The 22,926-nt window shown below is 41.2% G+C and overlaps 1 protein-coding gene across 1 annotated transcript in view; it reads left to right on the plus strand.

The window, feature by feature from the left end:
* Positions 1–22,926, plus strand: part of LOC120897400 — a 74,454-nt gene that overhangs the window by 4,019 nt on the left and 47,509 nt on the right. The window contains 6 exon segments of the mRNA XM_040302248.1: positions 2,045–2,419; positions 11,453–12,818; positions 14,345–14,539; positions 19,325–19,433; positions 19,548–19,653; positions 20,097–20,459. Coding sequence (XP_040158182.1) covers positions 11,819–12,818; positions 14,345–14,539; positions 19,325–19,433; positions 19,548–19,653; positions 20,097–20,459 — 1,773 coding nt within the window. The 5' untranslated portion in view covers positions 2,045–2,419; positions 11,453–11,818.

Below are 22,926 nucleotides of genomic sequence, written 5' to 3' on the forward strand. Positions count from 1 at the left end.
TCGAAGGCATTGTCAGCAGTTCGGCAAATTTGCAAATTATTTCCTTGCCTAACACCAAATATTGGCGAAGCGTGGCTATACAAATTTGGCAAGCACAGGAAGGATGGATGGAAACAAAGCAAAAGTTGGTTGTTTTCTCCCGAACTCACCGTTCCGTGTCATGAGTGTACCGTGCAGTTTAGTGCTTCGTGTCTGTAGTGCCATCTTGGTAGCGAAACGTCAATAGGGCCGTGGATCAAGTGGTTTCGGAAGAGTTGAATCCATTTGTTTCCATCGACCTCATGGACTTACCATGAAGAGCAGGGAAAGAAACACACAGCCTTGCGAAAGCACCTAGCTTCAATGGGTGAATTCCACTTGTAATTAATAAGAAGACCTTTCTCGGTACGTCATCAAATGCGAGAGTGCTTTAAAACTGCATGCAAATGAGGCTGAATTGCATAGACAGAGCACGACTAGGCTCAATCTGATTTGTTTTCCTCATCGGTGTGGCTGTGCAACGTAACAGTTTGATGTTATTCCCTAGCTGTAATAATGTGTGTTAAGGATGTTTCATTTCAAAGCACTTTAATGGTAACTTTGTATTTTTCAGTTTCTGTACGAGTCATTATATTAACTTTTTTGATTTACCAAGCTGAGATATGTTGAAGCAGTAATTTTGATCATTGTAAAATAACACTATGACAAAGTAATTCACATTTTAAAAAAATGGCATTTCATGGCGCAGCAACTCATAGCACAATTATTGGAGCACGACATTGTAAAAAATCACCTTTAAAAGCTACGCAAGTATGAGTCAGCTATTTCCATCAAGCGCAGCACACACTCAATCATCAATCAATTTGTGACCTGCATTATCACATATGAAGCACATATTTGTTTTCATCATCCTTCCAACCTATCGCCATTTCATTGCACATAAAAGCAATGCTCGTAATGCTGCGCCGGTGACGAAACGCCCCAGCGTGCATGCTGTGCAGCAAAGGTGGCCTTTTTCTCTTGGCCGAATTGCATTGAAAACAAGAAAGGAAGGAAAAAAGAAACATATAAAAGGTCAGCACCGCTTCGTAACGCTTTGGTGGCAGAAATATATAGAAATATTCATCTGTACGTGCATACGAAACGGGGAAACCTTTGCTGCATACAAGCGAATCGGGACGGGTACCCAACCTCACAATACAGCCAGCAAATATAGCAAAACGCACCACACAGCAGTAGAGGGCTGCGATTTGGCTTGCTTCATCGGTAGGAATGTTGACACTTCTAACACACGCGAGAGCATCGTGTGAAATGCTGCAACAGTTAAGATGCTCGGAAAAGCGGACTGGGTGTGTATGGGTGGTTTTTATATATATTTTAAATCATGAAGTACGAACAGACCACGATGCTTCAGAAAGGCGGATTGTTTAGAGTGAAAATAAAAGCGAGATATCGAGAGTCAAGTGCAAACACCAGTTTACGATGGCATTGAGCGCTGGGGCCGGTTTTGAAGCCAAACAATAAGCACAAATGAGAAAGTCGATAGGAACAAAAATAACTTGCAAGTCTTGCGAAAGCAACAGCGGCAGCAATCGGCGCTTGCTGCGGTCTGTGCCGGAACATCAAGATGTCAGTGTGGGAAATGAAATAATTAATTGTTTTCCTGGCCACTCTCCCTCAAACGCGTGTAACACACGCGTAAAAGTCAAGTGCATTCGGCAAAGCATTCAGGTTCACTTCCGGTTACGGGCACGTTTAAGTAACCTTCTAACCTTCTAAGGACGGAACGTTTATCATAGGTTAGGAAAGCTCGAGAAGTGGTCGTGACTGAACGGGTTCATATGGTTTAGAAATTTCAAACAAAAAAAACACTCCCGCCTACCTTCACTAGCCTTCACAACCTTCGAGCACAGAATGAATTTTGCCAGAAGCAACGTTGTCAGCCAGTGTTGGGATATTCATAAGTGGGCTAAGGGCAAGGGCAAACGGGCACTTAATTTTTTTTCCTCAACCCTCGACGCTCACTCACATCTTACTAATGCATCTGCTTTCTTACTATTTGCAGGAGCACTCAAACGAGACGAAACGGTGGGCAAAAATGAGCAACATTACGAGAAGTGCTTAATGAAGCGTGCATTAACAGCATCGACCACTTTCTTCTGCTACGTCGGCACGGACAGTGGAAGGGCGCAGTAGGGCTCAAAGTGGCACAACCATAGCACAACCTACCTACCGGAAAGAAACTCAATTTCAGCCTGTGTGTTCGTAGTTGTGATAGTGAGAATGGTGCAGGTACCACGGTTTCAAGTAGTGTTGCCTTCGCTTTTGATGTGCCGCGTCGAGCTTCATCCCAGCGGTGGTGAAATTCTGATCATGTAGAACGACAGCTGTGCCGAGAGAAAATGAATTTCTTCGGGGAAGACGTACCAGTACGGAAAAGGTGGGTATTGATTAGCGGGAGGAGACAGCCACTATGCCACAGCCTTCAATTTTGGCTTTTGCCAATATCTTCACTATACTGCATTTAGAATTTTCGTTATAATTTTATTTACAACATCATTTACATTTTGTTGCATAAAGAGAGTAAAACATGTCATTCTCACGCAGTATTGACATTATATATTCTATAAAAAAATCTAAAAAAATAATCTTTCATGCACAATGGAATAGCGCAAACTTGGTTCTTCTTTTATGAACTTCAACAGTCTGTTGTCGCTACCTGGTATGATTCTAGTTTGATCAAACATGGCACGGAAGAACTGCACAATATTGACGGAATTGTTTGACGGTACCAACGAACATCAGAGAATTTCTTTATCGTAGTATTTTTAGCAAGATACAGAGAAAACTTACGTATGGACTGAAGATTTTTTTTTATTCATATCCTGAAGCATGGTATGGATTGACGATTTATTTTTATATCCGTTTGTAAACAGAGTGACAGAAACATAAGAACATGATTTCCTGTATCTTTTCTTTCCTGCGCACCCTTTTTGCGACGAACTCATTGCGGAAGCCACAGTACACTTATCGACATTAGCGTTCATCGTTCAATCGACTAACAAACGGTTAAAACACTTTCACCATGAAATTTTTGAAAAGGGATGTGGATTTATTTTACAACTAAGGAGGATAAGTTAAACAACTAGCTGTCTTATTGAGTAAAATTATAGCACCAGAAAATGATCATTTGGCACACTGATAAAACAAAAATGTTAGTGGTAATTATTTGATATTGTAAATTTTGATCAAGGAAAAATCTTTCAATTTTTTTATTAACAAAAAAAACAGCCAAACGATAATAGTTGTATAAATAAGGTATGATTTAAGTGTACCACAGCCATAATAAGATTTTATTTACGATGTCGCACGATGCAAAGATGGTTTTCTGCACATCAGAAGCTCAATAACTTATCGACTTCTTCGCATTATGGATCAAATCATCCTTTTAAGAAGATAGATTACGTATTATAACACGCATATATCACGATTTTAATGCTTCGATTCACTGTATAATTAGGGAGCGTCTTTGATTCGTAGAATATGAAAATGAGTTGCTATTTTAGGTTTAATTTGAGCATTTCTACGCATCTACGCACCTTTTCCAAGATAAAATTAGCATAATCTCTAAATATTTGAATAAAAGTCAAATAAACAACCATCTAGGAGGAATACGTATGTTACTAAACAAATCGCGGTAATATTATTTTTGTGTATTAAGATCAATGGAGCGTGGATTTGTGGTCCTAATCGTAGACACATTTTTGGTTTTATTATAACATGTACAAGTGCTGCAACTAATGATATTGCTAAAACCGAAGCAAAAATGAAGTTTGTGAAACTAGGCGTATGTAACAAAGTGATAGTAACCCTAATATAGCTTGGAACCCTTCAAGGGTTCCAAACTGCAATGGAATGGGGTCCCCTCACAGGCAATATTGTCTATTATACTAAGAGCGAATCAATTAGTCATTGATATTCAATCCCATTTGTCGTCCTACGGCAGAACGAGCTCAACTACGGCTATTATGCCAAGTAAGCAACATAAAATTAATTCACAATTTATTGTTGCTTCGTGGAAAATACGAATAAAAATATCATGTGTCAAACAAATTTTCAAGATTTCTGATTCAAGCAAATTTTCAACCCTAAGGAGCACATAACAGCTACGCACACTAAGTTTTACTTCTACTGCCAAGCAGCTTTTGCTAGTTGATACATTTTTTTAATATTTCTTTTGCACTTTTGTTGTTTTTTGTATGTGAAAAAAAAAAACAAAATATAGTTTGACTACTGTTTCGACGCTTCGGAATAACCCAGACAACTTAGATTTTTTTTTAAAATACTGCTCAACTTGTTCTTAACGTCGTGAATGCGGATACCAGCATTCGTTTCTCAGGGCATTAAATCAAAATGTCCAAGATAACAAGTAACAGTCGGTACATTATCAATCTGAACATTGATTTTTGACTCTTTAGTGAAATCAAACACCGGCAAAGGTCATCAAAAATATCGCTACGGTCGTACTACACGACGCGAAAATCTCCTGTTGTACATTCAATCACAACAATTCTTCCGATACCGGCAAAGATCCTTCTCGGAAGAAAAATACCGATGAATATTTAGGTTTCATTTTGAAAGGTAATTATTTTTAAAAAAAGTTACCTAAAATACTAACAATTTGAATAAATAACCTATGGTCATAAGAAACAACAGCTTCAATATAATGGCTTGTACAATGTCAATACAAACTTTTGTAGTTTCCAATCACAATCTTTTTGAAACCTCTAGCATTATGCTCCATATATTCTTACCTATAGCATAAATGATCATATATAAGTTGGGAAATTTTAAAATTGATTTAAATTTTATCCAGGATGGAAAGGAATCCAAGATGTAGTGGAATTTAAATATTCTATCATTCATCCATTCTACGATCTGTAACGTTTTGTTTTTTAATACAATTTGAAGCAAAACAACAAATTCATATCCCGCAAATTCAATTCAATTTAATGGAAGGACTTCAGTTGCCTATTTGCTGCAAACAAAAAAAAGTAGCAACCATTAACAATTCAGTGGCAGAACATCTTTAATGTCGTTGAGTTAGATACGGACGAAATGCCATTATCATCAATTATTCTTCTGACCTCATTCTCGTTGTATCAACGAAACTTTTCCAAGTTCATACATAACGTAGCCACCTTTTTGCAGTAACTTCGGTGCTCTAAATCCATAAAATACGTTTTCAAGAACTATCTTCCATTAACAACATATACAATAGCGCTGTTGCTAAAATCAACGCATGCCGTCAGTTTATCGTTGATGTTAATTAACAACGACAAATGAAAGCATGAGCGCGTTATTCGTTATCCGCTTTGTTGTCAAAACTTAACATTTCACAATTTTTCAGAGACGAGAGTTTGGATTTCAAACATAATTTTGTTTTCAAAATTCAAAATACGTTGGTGGCTCTTTTCTGGCTCTAACATTTTGTGACATTATTAAATTCTTTGCTAGATTAATGGATGTATTTCTTGCTATTAAATTAGACATTCCCAATTTGCAGAAACTTGAGGGAGTTGATTTTGTAGCCGTTTCATCAGTACGAAAACTTTATATACAGTTTCCATTTTATATTTATTCTACACTTTTCACGATTGCTGGAACGTTGACAATTATCTTTTTGCTATATGGATAATGATAAAATTTGTTCCAATAGCAAAATATATAAAGTTCAATACTGAAAATAGCGTTTGTTTCTTTTTTACATTTTTGCTTACTGCCAAGCTTGTTCATTCAACAGCCAAAACTCGAACGCTCTCATCTCTGAAGGACATCAATCGCCACTGGCCTGCTGTCACTTTCACGAGCCATATAGTATGTAATATGAATGTTATTGACAGATCATGAGGACAGCACCAACAATACACCGGACACACACACGCACACGAAATGATATGCAGATGGGGTTTACCGAGTTATTTCTCATAACTTCACACGCGTCTTTCCACCTTGCCCGCATGTCCCAGCAACGCAATGATCCCAAAAGCCAACGGGACTGATTCATCCCTTTCTACCCACACCACCATCCACCTCGAAGCATCGACGGTCTTGTGTTTCGTTCTTATTTCAACATCAGTTGGCAATTCCTTTTCCCATTTCGTCGAACCTACCAACGCACACTCATTTCTTTCCGAATTTCTTTCATCTTGAATTTATTTATTTTCCCAAACATATTTGTGTCTCGCCGTCAAGGCAGGTACGTTTCACTTCGTACCCTTTGGCCTGTCGGGTTTTCAATGCTCTCTAGCTGTAGGGATGAAACCCGGGCTTCTTGAATGATTGAAATCGCACGCAGTGCTTTTGCGTGCTTCGCTGTCGTGACACTCCGTGCGAACCTACTTCACTTGTATATCTACTTCATTAAACTTCTTAGAATGCGCACAGAGGTATGAAAAACTGAAAACCTCCGAACCTTTCTCGATACCTCGGTACACACGTTGCTTTGAAAGTTGCCATCGTTGCTTGTACCTTGTGAAGGTAAACGATATTTCTGGAAGAAAAATATTTTACCTTTTTCAATACAAATCAACCGCCCAGTTATCTAGAGCGAACCACAGCTTGTGGGCAACGCTCTATATACGGTTGTATATTTTGTCTAGGGCTTTGCGTTGCCACAAAGCGTCATCCATCAGCCGTGCGCAACGCAAACAAAAACAGTGCTTGAACTTTCGTCCTGGCCCTGGCTACCAAACTGCTCACCCCGCCCAACGGTCCTTTCAGCGAAAGCATACGGAAAATGCTTCAAACGTTTGTCCCCGCAAAGAAAAGCAGAGCATTTTCCCAGTGGTTCACTTTTCATCCTCGTTACTCTTACGCATCGCGCGTTTGACGGCCAACGGTACTCCACGTGCCTTCCTGCCCCTTCCTGCAGTGACACGCAGCCAACAAAGGCAGCTCGGTTTTCCACCGCCCAGGAAAAGCAAAACTCGCTCAGGTGTCATGGCAACTGTCACCATAAACATTTGCTCAATATTTGTGCCCACTGTCCCGGTGAGATCTTTTGCCCTCGTTTCCCCGTCTGCGAATACCGTTGCGTTTGTGCTTCCTCATGGCGCAATGAATCGACCGATTTCGACAAAAATGTAAGGCACGCGAAACAGATATTCAGCACGCACACTTCACATTACCAAGATTGGCTGGAGAAAGATTTTCAACGTATTTCCGCCATTCTGCAAAGGAATACCAAAGCAATGGGTGTAGCTGGCATGAGTGTTGGGTGAACATTTCTGGGCACATTATAATGTCGTTTTACATACGATTAGATTGCACTCGTGAGCGTGTTGCACGTGGAGCGGTTTTATTCCACCGTGAATTACGATGAATATATTTCCACCAATATGCAGAAACGCATTGACATGCTTTACAAAGAAAAGCATTGTATTCTCCTTATGATACATTGTATTAAATCAATTGTATAATGTAAGGCATAATTCACACATTCTTATGATTGTATGCTGTCTGTTTGACTGAAATCTTACAAAAAAAACAAGTTTCGTACAATGAAGAAAAAAGTTCCCTTTTGCAGAGATAAGTTAATTAGTTAAAAATGACTAATTTGTTAACATATTGCTGCTTTCTTCACACCATATTACAAAAAAAATCATACATACAAACAACAAAAAAAACATACCAAAAACCTCATAAGAAATAAGAAATAAAATTTAAGCTAGCTTCATATTTTTAATATTTTCTTACAATAGGTAAAAGTGGTAGTAACCAATCAAATTACAACTTTTCATTATTGTTCATGTTTGAACGAAACTTTGCTTCTTTTAGTTCTATTGTTACTTGTTTCGTTTTTTTTGTTTATCAAAATGACGCCTAAAATATTGAAAATGAGCTACTACTCCATTATCAATTGATAATTCAAAATGTTTATTGAGGATTGATTATGGTCAACTTTATCCTCAAAAGAAATCATTTAAATACCGCAGAATGAGTTGATATCTTCATATTGTGGTATCTAAAGTGTTAAAGATAAAACAAACCATAAAGTCTGTACGCATTGTCTCACATTGCTGAACAAAGTGTAGTGTGATTAAATCGACCAGCTCTGGGTTTGTTCCCCATTGGGATCAAATAACTTCCCGTACGACCCCACAAAGAATTATGGTTCTCGTTATGAAACAAAACTTTTACTTCGTGCAAAAACTTTCAAATTGTGCTAGGATTAGTGTGATTCGAACCAACTGCGAGTATCATAATATTTTCCTGTTCCGAATAGCTGTACGTCATGCACGTTATCTAATAGGGATAAAGAGATGAAGGAATGTAAGCAGAAAAATGCAATATTGAATAACAATGTTTCGATCTGTTTTCCACGCTGCTTCCATCAACTCTTTATCTAAGGTGGGGGTAAGGTGGGGTTTGTTTTCCAGCGTGAAGCAGGATCAACTGTCGGATTGTTCCATGCTCTCGAGGGCTTACAGGTGCTGCGAGCAAGACACCCCAGCATTCAAGCTGTACCTGTCGGCGTCCTGCGCCACATTTATGGACATGTGCCATTTCTCAAGCTATGCACGCGCACTGCAAAGGGACAAACGTAAATTAGCATTTTTGCACACGAAGAAAGCAGCAGGGAGCGACGCACGTAAATGTGCTAATACTGCGTCGGTATACTTGCATGTTAATGGAAATATTATGTACCACCGGTGTGACGGGTGCTGGCGTTGCCTGACGGCAACGAAGGAAATGCAAAATCTAACTAAATTCCTACCACTCGTTCTGCTTTAAGCTAGTTTGTTTGCTTCGTTGGACGGGGTTTCCAGCTTTAGAAAATTTCAATATCGCTTTAAGAAAGATTATAATTAGTTGATCAATCAATTCCGAAATTCATTTGAAATGTTGTCTGTTGTTGCATGTTTTTAAAATCCCATTCCTGACATAAACATTTTCAAAATAGTCACAATAATAGTATGTAATATTCTTGCAAATATAAGAATGGGGCCCTTCACGATTTTAGTCAGCTTTTTGTATGGAATTTGACAGAAGGAGGCTGAAATCATGTAAACACTCCATACAAAACCACACACAATACTAGCCTGCGATTTTCAGTCTATATTATTCTAGCTTTGAAGCTAGATTCGAGTTCCTGTTCACAAAGTGGTGTTTTCATTTATTCCAAGGTGCATTAAAGAGATTAGGTGATGGAATCTACAATCAAAGTATATGTAGTCCAGGTGGTCTCATAGCATGTTTTTATAACCAAATTTCAACATCACTTTTTGAAAAGGTGAAAACTTTTATTCAAACAAGCTTTCTGGATGCTTGACGAATATAAAAAATACTCTTAAAATCTTCATTCAGAAACAGAAGCGATAAAAATCAGTCTTCTTAAATCATACACCTTTGGATAAGTCCACCTGTATACTATACCAACTTAAATAGCTGCTCGAAAACTGCTCTACAATGCAAACAGCTGACAGGCTGAAATTTCAGCCTACAAACTAAAACTGGAAAGAGCCCCAATTTCAGTAAAAATAGCTGACTATTATACAAATAACCCAATTACAAATGTTAATGCTATTACTCAAGGATAAAGTAAAGGTAAAAATTAAATTTGTGTATTCCAGTTGTATGTTTTGTATCTATTTTTGTATGTTCTTTCTTATATGCTATTAGATGTTGAGTCTCAAACGTCTCGAACATTAATTTTTTTATCATGTTCCCAAAGTGTTTTGGACGTAAGACAGTAGAAATCATATGGTGCAATTATTTTTAAAGCAAATGATATTTAGTCATTAAGGCAATGACATGATATAATGACCTAATATATGTAGCACATACAATCGTAGATCAGCTATTTTGAAAAGAAGATATAGAAATATCTAAAATATCTAAATAAAATGTTGCTCCCAGATTACATATCAATATTAACAAAATAGTGAATTATATCCCATGTATCCTCAATACATATTTTAGTAGTTTATAATATTATTTCTCGATTTACTTCAAACTCCATACATTCTTTAAACCTTATGAACCGATGAAAACATTCCAAATATTAGTCTATTCCTTTTTATTTTATAGGCAAAATATTCACACTTTTTCTGCAAAACAGTAACTATGAATTATTAGACGTCTACCATTTTACTATTTAACAAAAATGTCAAAAATTGATTCAAAACTGTGACAATGGTTGAGTTATGTTTAAAATTGACAAAATTGCCCTTTAAGTACATGCTGAATATTTTTATACTTTTGGTGCTTCATAAAATAATTAGCATTAAAAACATTAACCTTTTCATACACCTTTTCTCTAATCGGTGTCGCAAGGGCTGAAATTATTGTGTCAAATAGGTTTAAGATAGGATGCCACAGTTTTCATGGAACAGTGAAAGGCTGAATTCCTGAGAAATCACATTTACCATATCCGATCAATTATCGTTCACAATATCTTTATCGGTACATTTATAGCGTTTCTACAGTAAAACCGTTACAGATCATCAATGCATGTTTTATTCAGACCCTACTACCTAGAAACGTCTTCCTAATTGACTTCTGTGTATTACACGCAAATCAATTTCCTTCACATCGCGTGCACCCATATTACCTTTTGCATCTGTTTCACCACGTATCAGTTCGGATATTAGCTTTGCATTATTAACCGACCAGAACATAAGGATGAAGCGCACCGGGGAAAACGTATCATAACCACCAACCAATGTTAGAAACACAGCTAAAACTGCACCACCGTCAAGATACGAAACAGAGCCATAAAAACACATCCACGCGATTTGGGTCAATATTCTTTCAACTGAAAGCTATTAACCCTCGATATATTCAATGAGTGCTACTCAACGAACGGTACGCATGGTGCCACCAACGGATCAAAACATACTTCGCATACCGATCTAATTGTAGGGGTCAAGGTAGGACTTCGAGTCTGCAGCGAAAACCTGGCTTGTAAATAAAATCTCTCATCCGTACTTCGTCCAGACCTGGAACGTACTTCGAGATCGTTTCGTAATCGCTTTGATTAGCGGCCAATCGCATCGAACGATAAACGAATGAATAATTCAACAACCATTTGAGCATACCTTCGAGGTCATTTTCCGGAAGCATTGCCCTTTCAACTCCAGCCCCTAAACATCAAAAGGAAATCTTAAAGGAAAATAAATACAAAACCACTCACTCATTTCTGAATTCTTGCACAACTTCAGAAAATGGCCCCCGTAACGGAGGCAACCATTAACCATTATCTCAATATCTGAGTTGAAGACGTACACTAAGACGTTCGGTACAATGTATCCTATCAATATCGATCATTATTGAGAAACCGCGCGGCTAATAGTTTTTCCCAAGCGTGATTTCCTGGAATAGCCTGCGATAGCGAGATAAATCGACATGGCAACATACACGTGCTCGTTGTTTACTAAACGTATTGCTTGTATATTTTCTCCTTTTCTAGACATCAACTATAATCGACACATTAGGGAGCGTATGCCCGCAGTGAAAGTTGAGAAGGTAAAGTGTAGCAAAAGAAAAACAATAACGTCAGCAAAATAGCACAAACAACGTTGACAAAACGAGCACCATAAAACCAATAGGCCGTGGTGGTGCTAGTGTGGCCAATGTTGGTTTTTATTCAATCGAACGGACTGGTACAGGAGCAGAGCAGCACCAGCCTCTTTCGGCTGGTTTAACGTAGAAACGTAGCACAACCACAACCGGAAGTTTTCGCCTGGCAAGTGTAAGCGCATGTACTACTTCGAGTTGGAACACAGTTGGCCATTGGAAACCACCAGTCGTTCGCCATGCTCCGTCGGGGCCAGGAATGTACGTAATATTTCCGGCGGATGAACTCATATTGTTGACATACGGAATTGCCGTACCGAGAGTACCGCCCAGACCAACTCTGGACAACCTGAGGGAGCCGCTTGTGCCCACAGGCAGTAGGCCTTCATCCACCACCACCACCACCACCACTTCCAAAAACACCACCACCGTCACCACCTCTTCCACATCCAACACCACCTCCTCCAAGCACCCATCCAAGTCATCCAAAAGCACTGCCACCAAAGCGAACACACCCGCCAACACAAAAAAGGCCAACGATTCGTCGAAAACAGGCCCCAGCACTGCTGCCACCGCTGCTACCACCACGACTGCTACCACGTCTGCCGCCAGCAACCAACGCCAGGAGTCAGGCGAGTCGTACGAGTTGGACGGCCCGTGCGGTACCACCGCCCTAGCAGACGCCAGCGAGCTGGCCACCTTCGCCGACGATGCAGGCCCTCGTAACGGCATCCCCGCAGCGGCGGCCGCTGGCCCCCTAGGGGCCGGGAGAGGAGGTGCTGCCGCCACCGCCGCATCGCCCCGGGGAGGCCCCGGCAAGGAGCCAGCGGCGGCGGGGGCCCCAAAGTCCAAATCGAAGCTGCAGCTCAAGCTGGGCCGGCTGCGACCACATTCCTCGATCGAGCAGAGCGAGACGGCCTCGCGCGTCCGCGAGGACCTGCACATACACGTGTCGAATCCGGTCTTTACGCGCGACAATCTGCGCCAGCGCAACTTCGATGCCTTCTTCGAGTCGGGCGAGCAGGTGTACTCGCTCGAGGTGCGCGAGAAGCCCACGCCCCGGTCGCTCGATGCGCTCGGCTCGAGCGGCTCCGATCCGGGGCTGGCCGAGGCCGACGGCGGGCTGCGGGCAGCGGCCGCCGGTGGGTACGACCAGCGCCCCAGCTCGCTAGGGTTCTTCCGGAAGCCCAAGTCGCCGCTTAGCATACGTTCCAAGAGTGCAGAGCATGAGTTCGCCGACGCTGAGACGTCCCAGAAAGGTGACGACAGGTGCCCCTGACCAACTAGTTGTGGTTGCTATTCTATTTTCTAATTTCTGAGTGAGTTCACAGACATTCGTGCCCCCGTGTCCCTTGTCTCATATCATGCCGCACTGCCGACCCCTTCCCTCTGCTCAGAATCATCCGTCGAGTGCATGATGATGATTTCTCCCTCTCTCCTGCTCTCTCTATATGTCTCTGTCTCTCTTGCCTAATCCGGTGTTGATACTACTGTGACCTATCACTGAGGCTGCTTCCAAACTAATCCGGCTATCTTCCATCTCCTCGCCCACCACCACTCTTCTCTCCACCATCCCAAGCGCCTGAAAGCATTCGGATATAACAGCTGCCAAATGCATCGTCCTCTTGTATCACGTACTTCCTGTTCACATCGTTCCATCGTACTGATCAACCATCGCATTCGTCGTTTGTGTGTTGAAGTGTGTGTCTTGTATGTGTGCGTGTGTGTGTGTTTTGTGTTAACTATTTTATCTAGTGTGAAGCTGTCAGCTGGCCTTAATGGGTGCGATGTACATAGAACCAATAAAACACCCGAACGGTATCCGTGGCTTTTATACCTGGAACGCTGTAAAAACTGGAACAACCACATCTATCGACGAGTGCATGATTCCATAATGCATTGTCACGGCTGAATCCATCCAACGACCATTTTGTCGCTCAAACTCGTTCTATTCATTATCAACCGGAGAGGACAACCATATACCGCATACCCGTTGGTCATTGCAAGTCGCTAAACTGGCGATCTCTCCTCCATACGTCCCATTCGTCCGCTTTATCCATCGGGCTTTGTCCGCATACAGTCCAGACGACGGTGCTGGATGGTAATGACAAAACAGACAAATCGACTGTCAACTGAGCACCGACAGCTGTGCGCCCGGTCCTGTCCCGCTCCAGCAATAACTAGCTGCCGTTTTGCAAGTGCTTGAGTGCTGTTGTTTTCGTTTATACCACCAAGAAACCATGCCACATAGTGCCAACCACCAACTTCCCCAACTTCCCAAGCACACCAGGCTCATGACGGCAGCATGCTCGGTCAGTCAGATCGTTAATACTAAATGCGTCCTTACACACTAGCGATTCTTGCTGTGCTACCGCGCTCACGAGACCGCTGGCGACACTGACGCTGCCCCCGCTGCTGTCATGCTGGATTGAGATTTTATGCAAAAATATGCCGCTAAATGAGATTATAATAAATAGCTTAATCAGCACAGTGATTTGGTTTTTATTTTTCTTCCTTTTTTTGTTCTCGTTTGCTTTTCTGTTCTTGACGCGTGATCCTAACTTTAGCGCGCACTGTTTGGCCTTCTTTTTTTTACTTTTTGGAAATTCACCAAAGTACCGAGCACCGAGATGGCGTCCGACGAAAACCGATGTATTGATAAAACTTTGTCTATTTTTCTTTCCATCCCTCTCTCTCTCGCACACACTGCCATTTTGCTACCGATACTTCTTATCTGGGTTGTTCCCGGTCTCCCTACCGGACGTGCTGACCTGACTCCGCGCAGAATCATCAAAAAGCCATCGACATAACATATTTAGCAAGCGTGGAGCGACGCCGAGTGCGGGCCTCGCGTTTCAGTCACTCGGAGGAAGCATGTCCACCTCCGGGGGCGGTGGAGTGCTCAAGGATCTGGGCCACCCGGGCCTGAATGAAGCGCTCAAGTCACACAACGGTGTAACGTTTAAGCTAGTCAAAACAGGTAAGTATGGATTACGATTTTCCGTGGTCAGATCAGATGAGCGACAGCGGGAATGGGGAAACCGAAGACGAAGACGTTGTGGGGCGTGCGATGCTTGGATGTGCTATTGTCGGTTCCTGCTGCTCCTTGGCGGTGGTGTTTTGGGCGGCAAGACAGCATATTCCCTTTCCCATTGCTGCTTTCTTGAGCCTGTAAAGGAAATGAGAATTAAGAATTTATAAGCAGTGAATATCGATTGTGAGCAAGTTTTGGTGAAACTAGCGCTGCAGTATTCCAGTATTCAGTGTGTGAACCAAGGGAAAGTTGCCAATGTAATGCCGTCAAATAAAAAGTAAATGTTCATTCTTGTTTACAGTTGTGCTAAATTGGATCTTGCTAGGAAAAGAGAAGAAAATAATGTCAACATGCATATTGAATGAATTTATTTTTTTAGGTTTCAAAACATAGCCAGACAAGAATGATATTTTTTTTATTCAATTACCAAGTAAATGTAAAAAGTAACAATCATTTATATTACCCTTTTTGTGATACAGCCTGGCCTCTTCTCAAAAATGAAGTATAAACACCAATTGTTTGTTCTTTTGATGCAATCCTATCCCATAGATCCAATTCAAACATACAATAGTAATTCTAAGTATCAATAGAGGCATTTCCATGGAACGATGCCTGCTTGAAAACTCATGTCAAAATCCGCTGATTGCTGGATGGCACAAATCTTTGCTTGTAATTTATTGACAGATTTAAATTTATTCATTTCAATGTTTGATTCCACCCCCGGAATCTTGTTTTGGAAACGCTGAACAGGTTTGCAATTCTTTTTTTTTTGTGATGAAAAGGGAATAGTACACCATCAAAAACTCACTTTCTGTGGAAACGTTCCAAATCAAATCTCGAAAATGGAAGGTTATCACACTTTTTCTGTCATGTTTTAGCCAAACTGTAAAACACAATCAATAAAATTTAAACAATTATAAGTACACCTTTAACTACATAGATATATGTACCCAACAATTTGTTTTATATTTTATTTAAAGCAATTCCTTTGTTTTTCTAGCTTATAGTTATTATTATTCTTATATATCATATGCAACTGTACCTTCAGTTCAGAGAACCGCTATGGTAACAATTAAATGTTTAATTTTTTTGTTAGTCTCGTTTTTGTAGTTTTGAGTTTTTTGGGATAAATCAGAGTATTCGTGGGATATATTCACACATATTTTCATGTAAAGATGCACCAAAAAGTATAAGCACGATTTCGACATGACGTTACTAGTAAACGAATGATGCAAAACAGCAGATTCTTCGTGTGCTTGATTGTTTACATTCAAAGCTATTAATGAGTGCCTCGAAACTGTTATTTACAACAGTTTCTGATGTAAATAATAATGTAAATAATAAATGCGAAGTACAGTCCGAACACACTGGTTGAACTTCGATTCCCTGCCAACTATTGAATATGTGCTTTATAGTTGGCACGTTTTTCCATACAAAAAATTTATTATTTTTTTCTCGGTAAACCATGAGATTTTTGTGAAATATTCAAAACCCGGTTTTCCCATACAAACGCATGCTTTTTAATTTAACTGTCAGCCAACTATCGAGCGTTCAACTAAAAGCATGCCAACTAAAAAGCGTTCAACTATTGAATTCTGACTGTATTTCCCTCGAAAATTGCAAACGTTTTTTGAACAAATGATGCTCGATTCCTAATATTTCGATAAGCCAATTCTCGTAACCTATTCTAATGACCGAACTTTTAACCTGATGCCTCCCATGAGGTTCAGCACAGACTTTTCCCCAACGAATTTGTGTAGCCAATTCTTGGCCGAAACAAATTTAAGACTATAAAATACCTCTTTTGTAGTCAAAATTGACGTACTACTCATCATTTCATCGCCACATCGTTGCGGACAAGTCTGTGTAGAACCTCATGGAAGGAGTCAGGTAAAAAGTTCGTTCATTAGAAAACGATTAGTTACAAAAAAAATATTTTAGAGAATCGTTCAGAACACGACACAAACACGGTTTATAAAACAAACATTCAGTTTCTGGAACAAATTTTTATTTTCGCTCACTTTTTAAATTGTGCTTATATATTCTAGTCCACCCTTTATTTGAAACTCAACCACTTGATATTCTTTTTGGGATAATCGGTCCAAAAAACCATTGCAACGACCACCCATCCTTTACTATTAATGTTTGCCATTTCGTAATATTGTACGTGCACAATATTTTTGGAAGAAAAATAATAGCGGCATTTTTATATACCAACCTACGCCCTCGCCTCTTGCCGAAAACGCGTGAGCCGGTGGAAATGAAGATTGATAGCTGCGTGCCGATGCAGTCATTTCTCTTGATGAAAAAAAATTCTTAGAATCTAAGTTTGGGCTAGTGAATACACGTGTTGTTAATGCTAACTTCTTTCGCCTCCCTTAAGCTGACGTAGCCACGATGGAGGTTTGGGGTTTTCTCAACTCTTAAGCTTAAGAGCACTTCCCGAACGTTCACCAATTAAGTGCGAGTGAACTAAGGAATGCTGGAAAAGACAGCTTGATCTGATGAAGTGGTACCAGAGGCTTTGTGTAGTCACATCTTGCTATTGGTTGCTGTTCTATTTATGATGCTATAACTACATGAATTAGCTTGGATGGAGCAAACATGGAAGAAGCTGTTGTTTTGTATTTCACATACGCAATAACAAGATAACGGATCAATCAAATTCACGCGTAAACAAAAGGTAAAAGGTCACAAGGTAAGCGGAAAATCCGGCCGATACGCTTTACGATTGGATGGGTTCGAAATAAAATTAATATGTTGTTGTTTTGTTAATCCAGACTTGCGACTTGGTCCTGCGATGGTCAATATTTTTAGAAAATAGATGCACGAGCGTTTATTCTTAGACACCAGTTTCTGTGCCCGGTGTTCGGAGTTCTTTTTTTTTTAGCCTTACCGGTAACCGTACCGTTCGATGCATGAATTGCTGCCGATGTTGTGATATTTGGTGCTGGGCGATTTTATATTTTTATACCACTACCACTGTACCGAAACGGAACAGAATAGGAAATGTTGATGCCGTTTTCTCTATTTTTTTTTTGTTTGGTTATCGTACAACAAACTTTATTCTACACATTAAAGAACACATTAAAAAAACTAAGGTGTGACGTGTAAATTTTCAAACCCAATTTACATTGCTATTACGTGTGTGTTTTAATCTTCTGTTGAATGTAAGCAATGAAGGACCAAGCGAAATGGTTGCAATGAGTAAATAGGTTTATTGAAACTCGCTGATTTCTGTTTCATGTTTCTGTGGTTTTCTGTAATCCAAAATGCCAAAACCAATTGTGAAAAACCACAACATAGTCTATTTTTTTAGTCGGTCTGTTAATATTTTATCATGAAAAAATAACCAAAGCAATGCAAACCAATGCTACTGAGGTGAGCTAACGGAGCTACTTCTTCAGTGTTGTTTAAAAAAGAGAAGTTCATTTCCGTTGGATTCTACACTTTTATACTTTTCTTTTCCGAAATTGTTACTTAGAAGCCAACACTGGCTATAATATTTTCCAATCATAATCGAACCGACGATGCTACACTAAAACAATATATCTAAAAGAGATTTTTGAAATGATTCATATAGTATACATTTAATTATTATATGTATCTCATTTTCCTTCTTGACCCTGAAATATATTTGTAAAATCGTACATTTTAACAAACTTCATCTCATATCATAATGGAGCATAGAATGCTGCTGAAGAACAAGTCAATAAGTAACACAAATAACCCTACACAAAGTGCCTTCGGTAGCATGTTAAAGATGGACCTCAAATTTCTCAAATTATTAATCAAATAATGTTACCTTGCTATAAATGATCAGTATTATCTTATCCGATTGATAATCTTCTTCTGTCCTACTGTAATTCCTATCATCCCACTACCCCGTGACACATAAATCATGAGCCTGTATTTGCATTGCCATTATATTTCCTATATTTACTCACTTTAATGGTTAAGCAAAGCAATAAAATAGACAAGCAGCTTACGAGCTGCTCAGATCACCATCTTCACGTGCTCTGATGGGAAGAGGGTATGCGAGTTACCTACTACGCTGCACGTTCTAAGAGGCCCATCACCCGGCAAAACTTACGCCGGTTGTGTGCGCCCTGTGAGCCAGTGCGCACAGTGCGCGTGTGAGTACCTCATTACTCGCTAATGATTCGTAAACAAAAATATCGGCATACCTCTATTTTCACCAATCGTATCGATGCAAGCGTTGGAAATAACACTGCACGAAAAGTTCCGTGAACATGTGTCGTGGCGTACAGAAATATACGCTTGGTACAAAAAATCAAACAATTCTTAAATCCCTCGAAATTAAATAAAATCAAATGAAACGAATAATATAACTTGTAACCTGTTTAAAAACATTCTCAGGTGCAAGATTCAAATGATACGGTTATACAATTTCAAGCTACACAAAAACTCAACAATCCACTGTTTAGCATTCCTTTACAGACCGTCCTGAAACTCTTTTTCGAATAGACTGCGTCAGAAACATAACTCAATCAAATTAGGAGCAAAACCAGTTGCCAGCTGGATTTAAGCGGTCCGCTTCACGAATGCACGAATTTTAATTGAGTATTTTGGGCAGCATAACATCACGCCCGTACACAGAGCCGTGTACACTGCCCTCCTCCCTCCACAAACTCAGATCAAGCACATCAAGCACGCGCTTCGACGGTTGATTAACTTTCCAATCATTCGTATCTGTGTTCACATTTGCAGTTTCGGATTTCAGCGAGACCTTGGCGCAACTTTACGAGCAGCATGCCGAGGCACTGCAAGTGTTGGTTTCGAACTACCGCAAACGGAACAGCGAACTGCGAAAGGAACGGTACGTACTCGCGGGCAGGAAGGGAATTGGGAGAAGAGGGAATTTAATGGTACTGAGGAGGCACGTTTCTAAATATAAACCAACCAACCGTTTGGCTTACTTCCGCCCGCGCAGACCGGCCTGTCAGTCGAACCTGTTTGTGGCCTGGGAAACGCTGCTGCAGGAAATCGAAGCGGACTCGCAGGCAACAATCGACGTGGCCAGCACGCTCTCCAGACAGGTGAGTACCGGACGTGTCGGAGGGGGGAGTTGCCCTGTTTGGCAATCTGTTTGCCCTGCTGGGGCCGTTCCGTCAATAAATCATACGCTCAGCAACGACAGCAACAACTGCAGAGGGTTACACTACTGGTGCGTAGATATTGTTTTCATCCGTCCGTGCGTATTAGTTACCGAAGTTAATGAAAATGTCTTGCAAGTAATCAATCAAACAGTTTCGCTTTGGCTGGAAGGCAAATTAATTTATCACCGTTTCCCAGCACAGTTCATCCGACCGATGGCTTTTCGACCGTACGAGGAGGTAGAGCAAAACGAAAAACTGCGCATCTGACAAGAACCGTAGCGTGACTCGACTTTTTCCATGTTCTCTATTTTTTTCTATAACACTTTATCTGTTTTCCTATTTGCTCCGTATATCTAATGCCCGTTTTTCTTTCCCCGCGCCAGGTCGCTCGTCCACTGCTGGAACGTTCGTTCTATCGCAAGGTCCAGAGCAGGAAAGTATTTACACACCGGGAATCGTTCGATACAATCATTTCCAAGACTGAAGAGAAACTATCCAAGTGCCGAATCGAATACAAACAATGCTACATCGCTCACCGTCAAAGCCCAACGCAGCACACGCTGACGCAGTACATCGACTCGCACAATGCGTACGTGCAGCAGCTGCATGCGACCAATGCGATGCTCGAGGCGTACCACTGCGAAACGTTGCCCCAGCTGATGCAGGAGCTCGAGGAGATCTACAACGACCTGTGCAATATCGTGTCGGAAGCTGTGCTGCAGGGTGCCGAAGCCATCGCCGCCAAGGTAAGACACTGCGTTCCATTGGAATGGCGCTTCCGACACTTTGCCTCTTTGCCGGACTTGCTGTCACCAAACGGAGAGACAGACAGAGAGAGAGATAGAAAGAGAGAGAGAGAGAGAGAGAACGAGTTTCTTAATAGATGGAAATTACCTTCAAGCATAACTACCGGTGTGCTGGATCTGATAATAGCCGGACCACCTGCGGGCCGACAAGACAAATTGCCATTACTCATTCCCGCTCACATAACGATGGGATGGGTAACATTTTTAACAGGACTCTGTTCCCCGCCATTCCGCTTGATGCAGCCGACCCGCTGAGCGGCGCACGTCATTACGAGTGAGGTTCGTTTCGACTCAAGCTCGACTGCGGCCCGCCCAGTGCAGCGCAGCGAGCGAGCGGACGCCCTCTTGAGCGCACAATGGTTGTGCCCGGTGCCACAGAAAGGAATCTTCCGGGTGGTGCTCATCGCCACACCGTCTTCAGCGCACAAGTGTTGACTACGAAGGGCAGGAGCGCTTGACGACGAACGTGACAGTGGCTGCAGAAATAATCATCCCGATTGGGACATCTCCGGCTCCGGACACGTCCTGTCTAGTGGTGGAGCAGCTCAGCCCGTTTGTTAAAGCAGTCTCTTATTCACAGTTACTGCCTCTTTGCCCGAGAAGGGGAGGCGAGTCGTCTCATGCAAAAGAGATTAGAATTCTCCAAATTGGTGAATCCCCAGCGTCCCCAGGTCGCACGTCAGAAGTCCTTGTGATTGTGTCATGCGGCCGTCCTGCTGCCTCCCTCTTTCGCACGGTCGTCTCGGCAACTACATCAATTAAGTGGTGGGCTCTTGTAACGAGGCCCCGGTCCCTTTTTAAATTGAATGATCCTCTTGCAGATCCGGCAGGCTTAGGAAAAAGGTTCCCCATCGCGTTTGTCCTCCGGCTTACGGTAGTACCGAAATAGAATTGACATCACAAAATCTATATTGCCGCTTCCGTCCCTTACCTCTTTTGTTCTCGCCCAATCCATGCGTTTCCTGGCCGCTTCTGCTACTACTTTGCCTTTTGTCCCTCGCCTTGATAAGACGTTCTCGCACAAGCATTGTGCCATCGTTTGCATACGCACCATTTAGAGTGGCATCATTGATGTGTACGTGTGTGTGTGTGCGTATTTCCTGAACTTCCATTTGCCCAGAAGACCCACACGTTTTGATTGAATACGCTCCTCGCACTTACCGGCCCGGCAAGGAAGCAACACGTGGCCGGAAGCAACTCTAAGATAACCGAAAGCTAAATAGACGACGTGACATTGTCGTCTGCCGGCGCCAGACCGTCGACAATGTGGGATAAGCCGTAGCAGCGGTAGTAGGAAAGAAATCCAACCTTGTTACATTATTTTTCGCTTTCCTCAATCACGTTTATTTTCGGTTCAGCGTTAATCGATTCCTATTGATCTAAAAATTGCCCAAACCAATCAACGAGCGCAACGACGTACGCCAAGAAGCTCATGCAGGTATTACCAAAAAGTTGGGATCTAAATGGGATGTGTGTTGATTTTGAATATTTTATCGCCCATTGTTGAGCGGGACCCGGTGTCAATGGCTTGAGCGGGAGCGAAACATTTCTCTCGCCACCCGTTTACACGTTGATACGCGCGGCTGCTGCCACCGAGCGCCGAGTGAGATAAGTTCATTAATAAAACATAAGGAACTCGCAGACTGCAGGCGGGGAAAAGGTTCACGCTTGGTTAATGTTGACACCGCGCAAATACCCCGCACGAGCACATTACACGTAGGCACTTTGAAATATGGCGAATATTGCCAACAGTTGGTTGTTTATGTGAGCGAACCGCACGTCTGCGCTTAATTGCGATTGGCATTAGATTTATCATTGGGTAGGTGTTTTGACTAAAAAACAATCTCATCCAATGAATTTTTCATTTTACTTTCAATCAATATTTTGAAAGCATCAATGTTTGGTTTCAATTGCTAAAGACGCAGTGAGGTACAGTTTTACGAAAAAGAATAGTATTTGAATGGAATGGATTATGCATGAAATATATGATTCGAAATAACCCGAAATTAAAGGAAGCTAACATAGCACACAGTTGTCGGCATTACAAAGTGCCCACTACTAACAATTTTACATTATTTCCAAATTTTTCGTGAAAAATGAAGTTATCGTAATGCTTTAGTTTCTGAAACATTATTCATTATATGCTTATGAATGTGCAGTGCAGTGAGTGTGATTTTGTTTTTAATCTTTTTAGTTTTATCTAGTTTTTCATATAGTTTTTGCATCTGGTTCTTCTCAAGCATTATCGAGAGCTTAAATTTAAATTTATTTATCGAGATTTCGAGATTTCATGGATAATTTTCGATGCAAGTGTGGTGATTAAACGTGATTAAAACTTGATTTAAAAAAAAAGATGTTAAAGCTCTGAAAAGCTCTTGAGAGGTACCAACACCAATTATGCGCAGAT

The sequence above is a fragment of the Anopheles arabiensis genome, chromosome 2, assembly GCF_016920715.1.
Source record: "Anopheles arabiensis isolate DONGOLA chromosome 2, AaraD3, whole genome shotgun sequence".
In the NCBI taxonomy this organism is placed as follows: Eukaryota; Metazoa; Arthropoda; class Insecta; order Diptera; family Culicidae; genus Anopheles; species Anopheles arabiensis.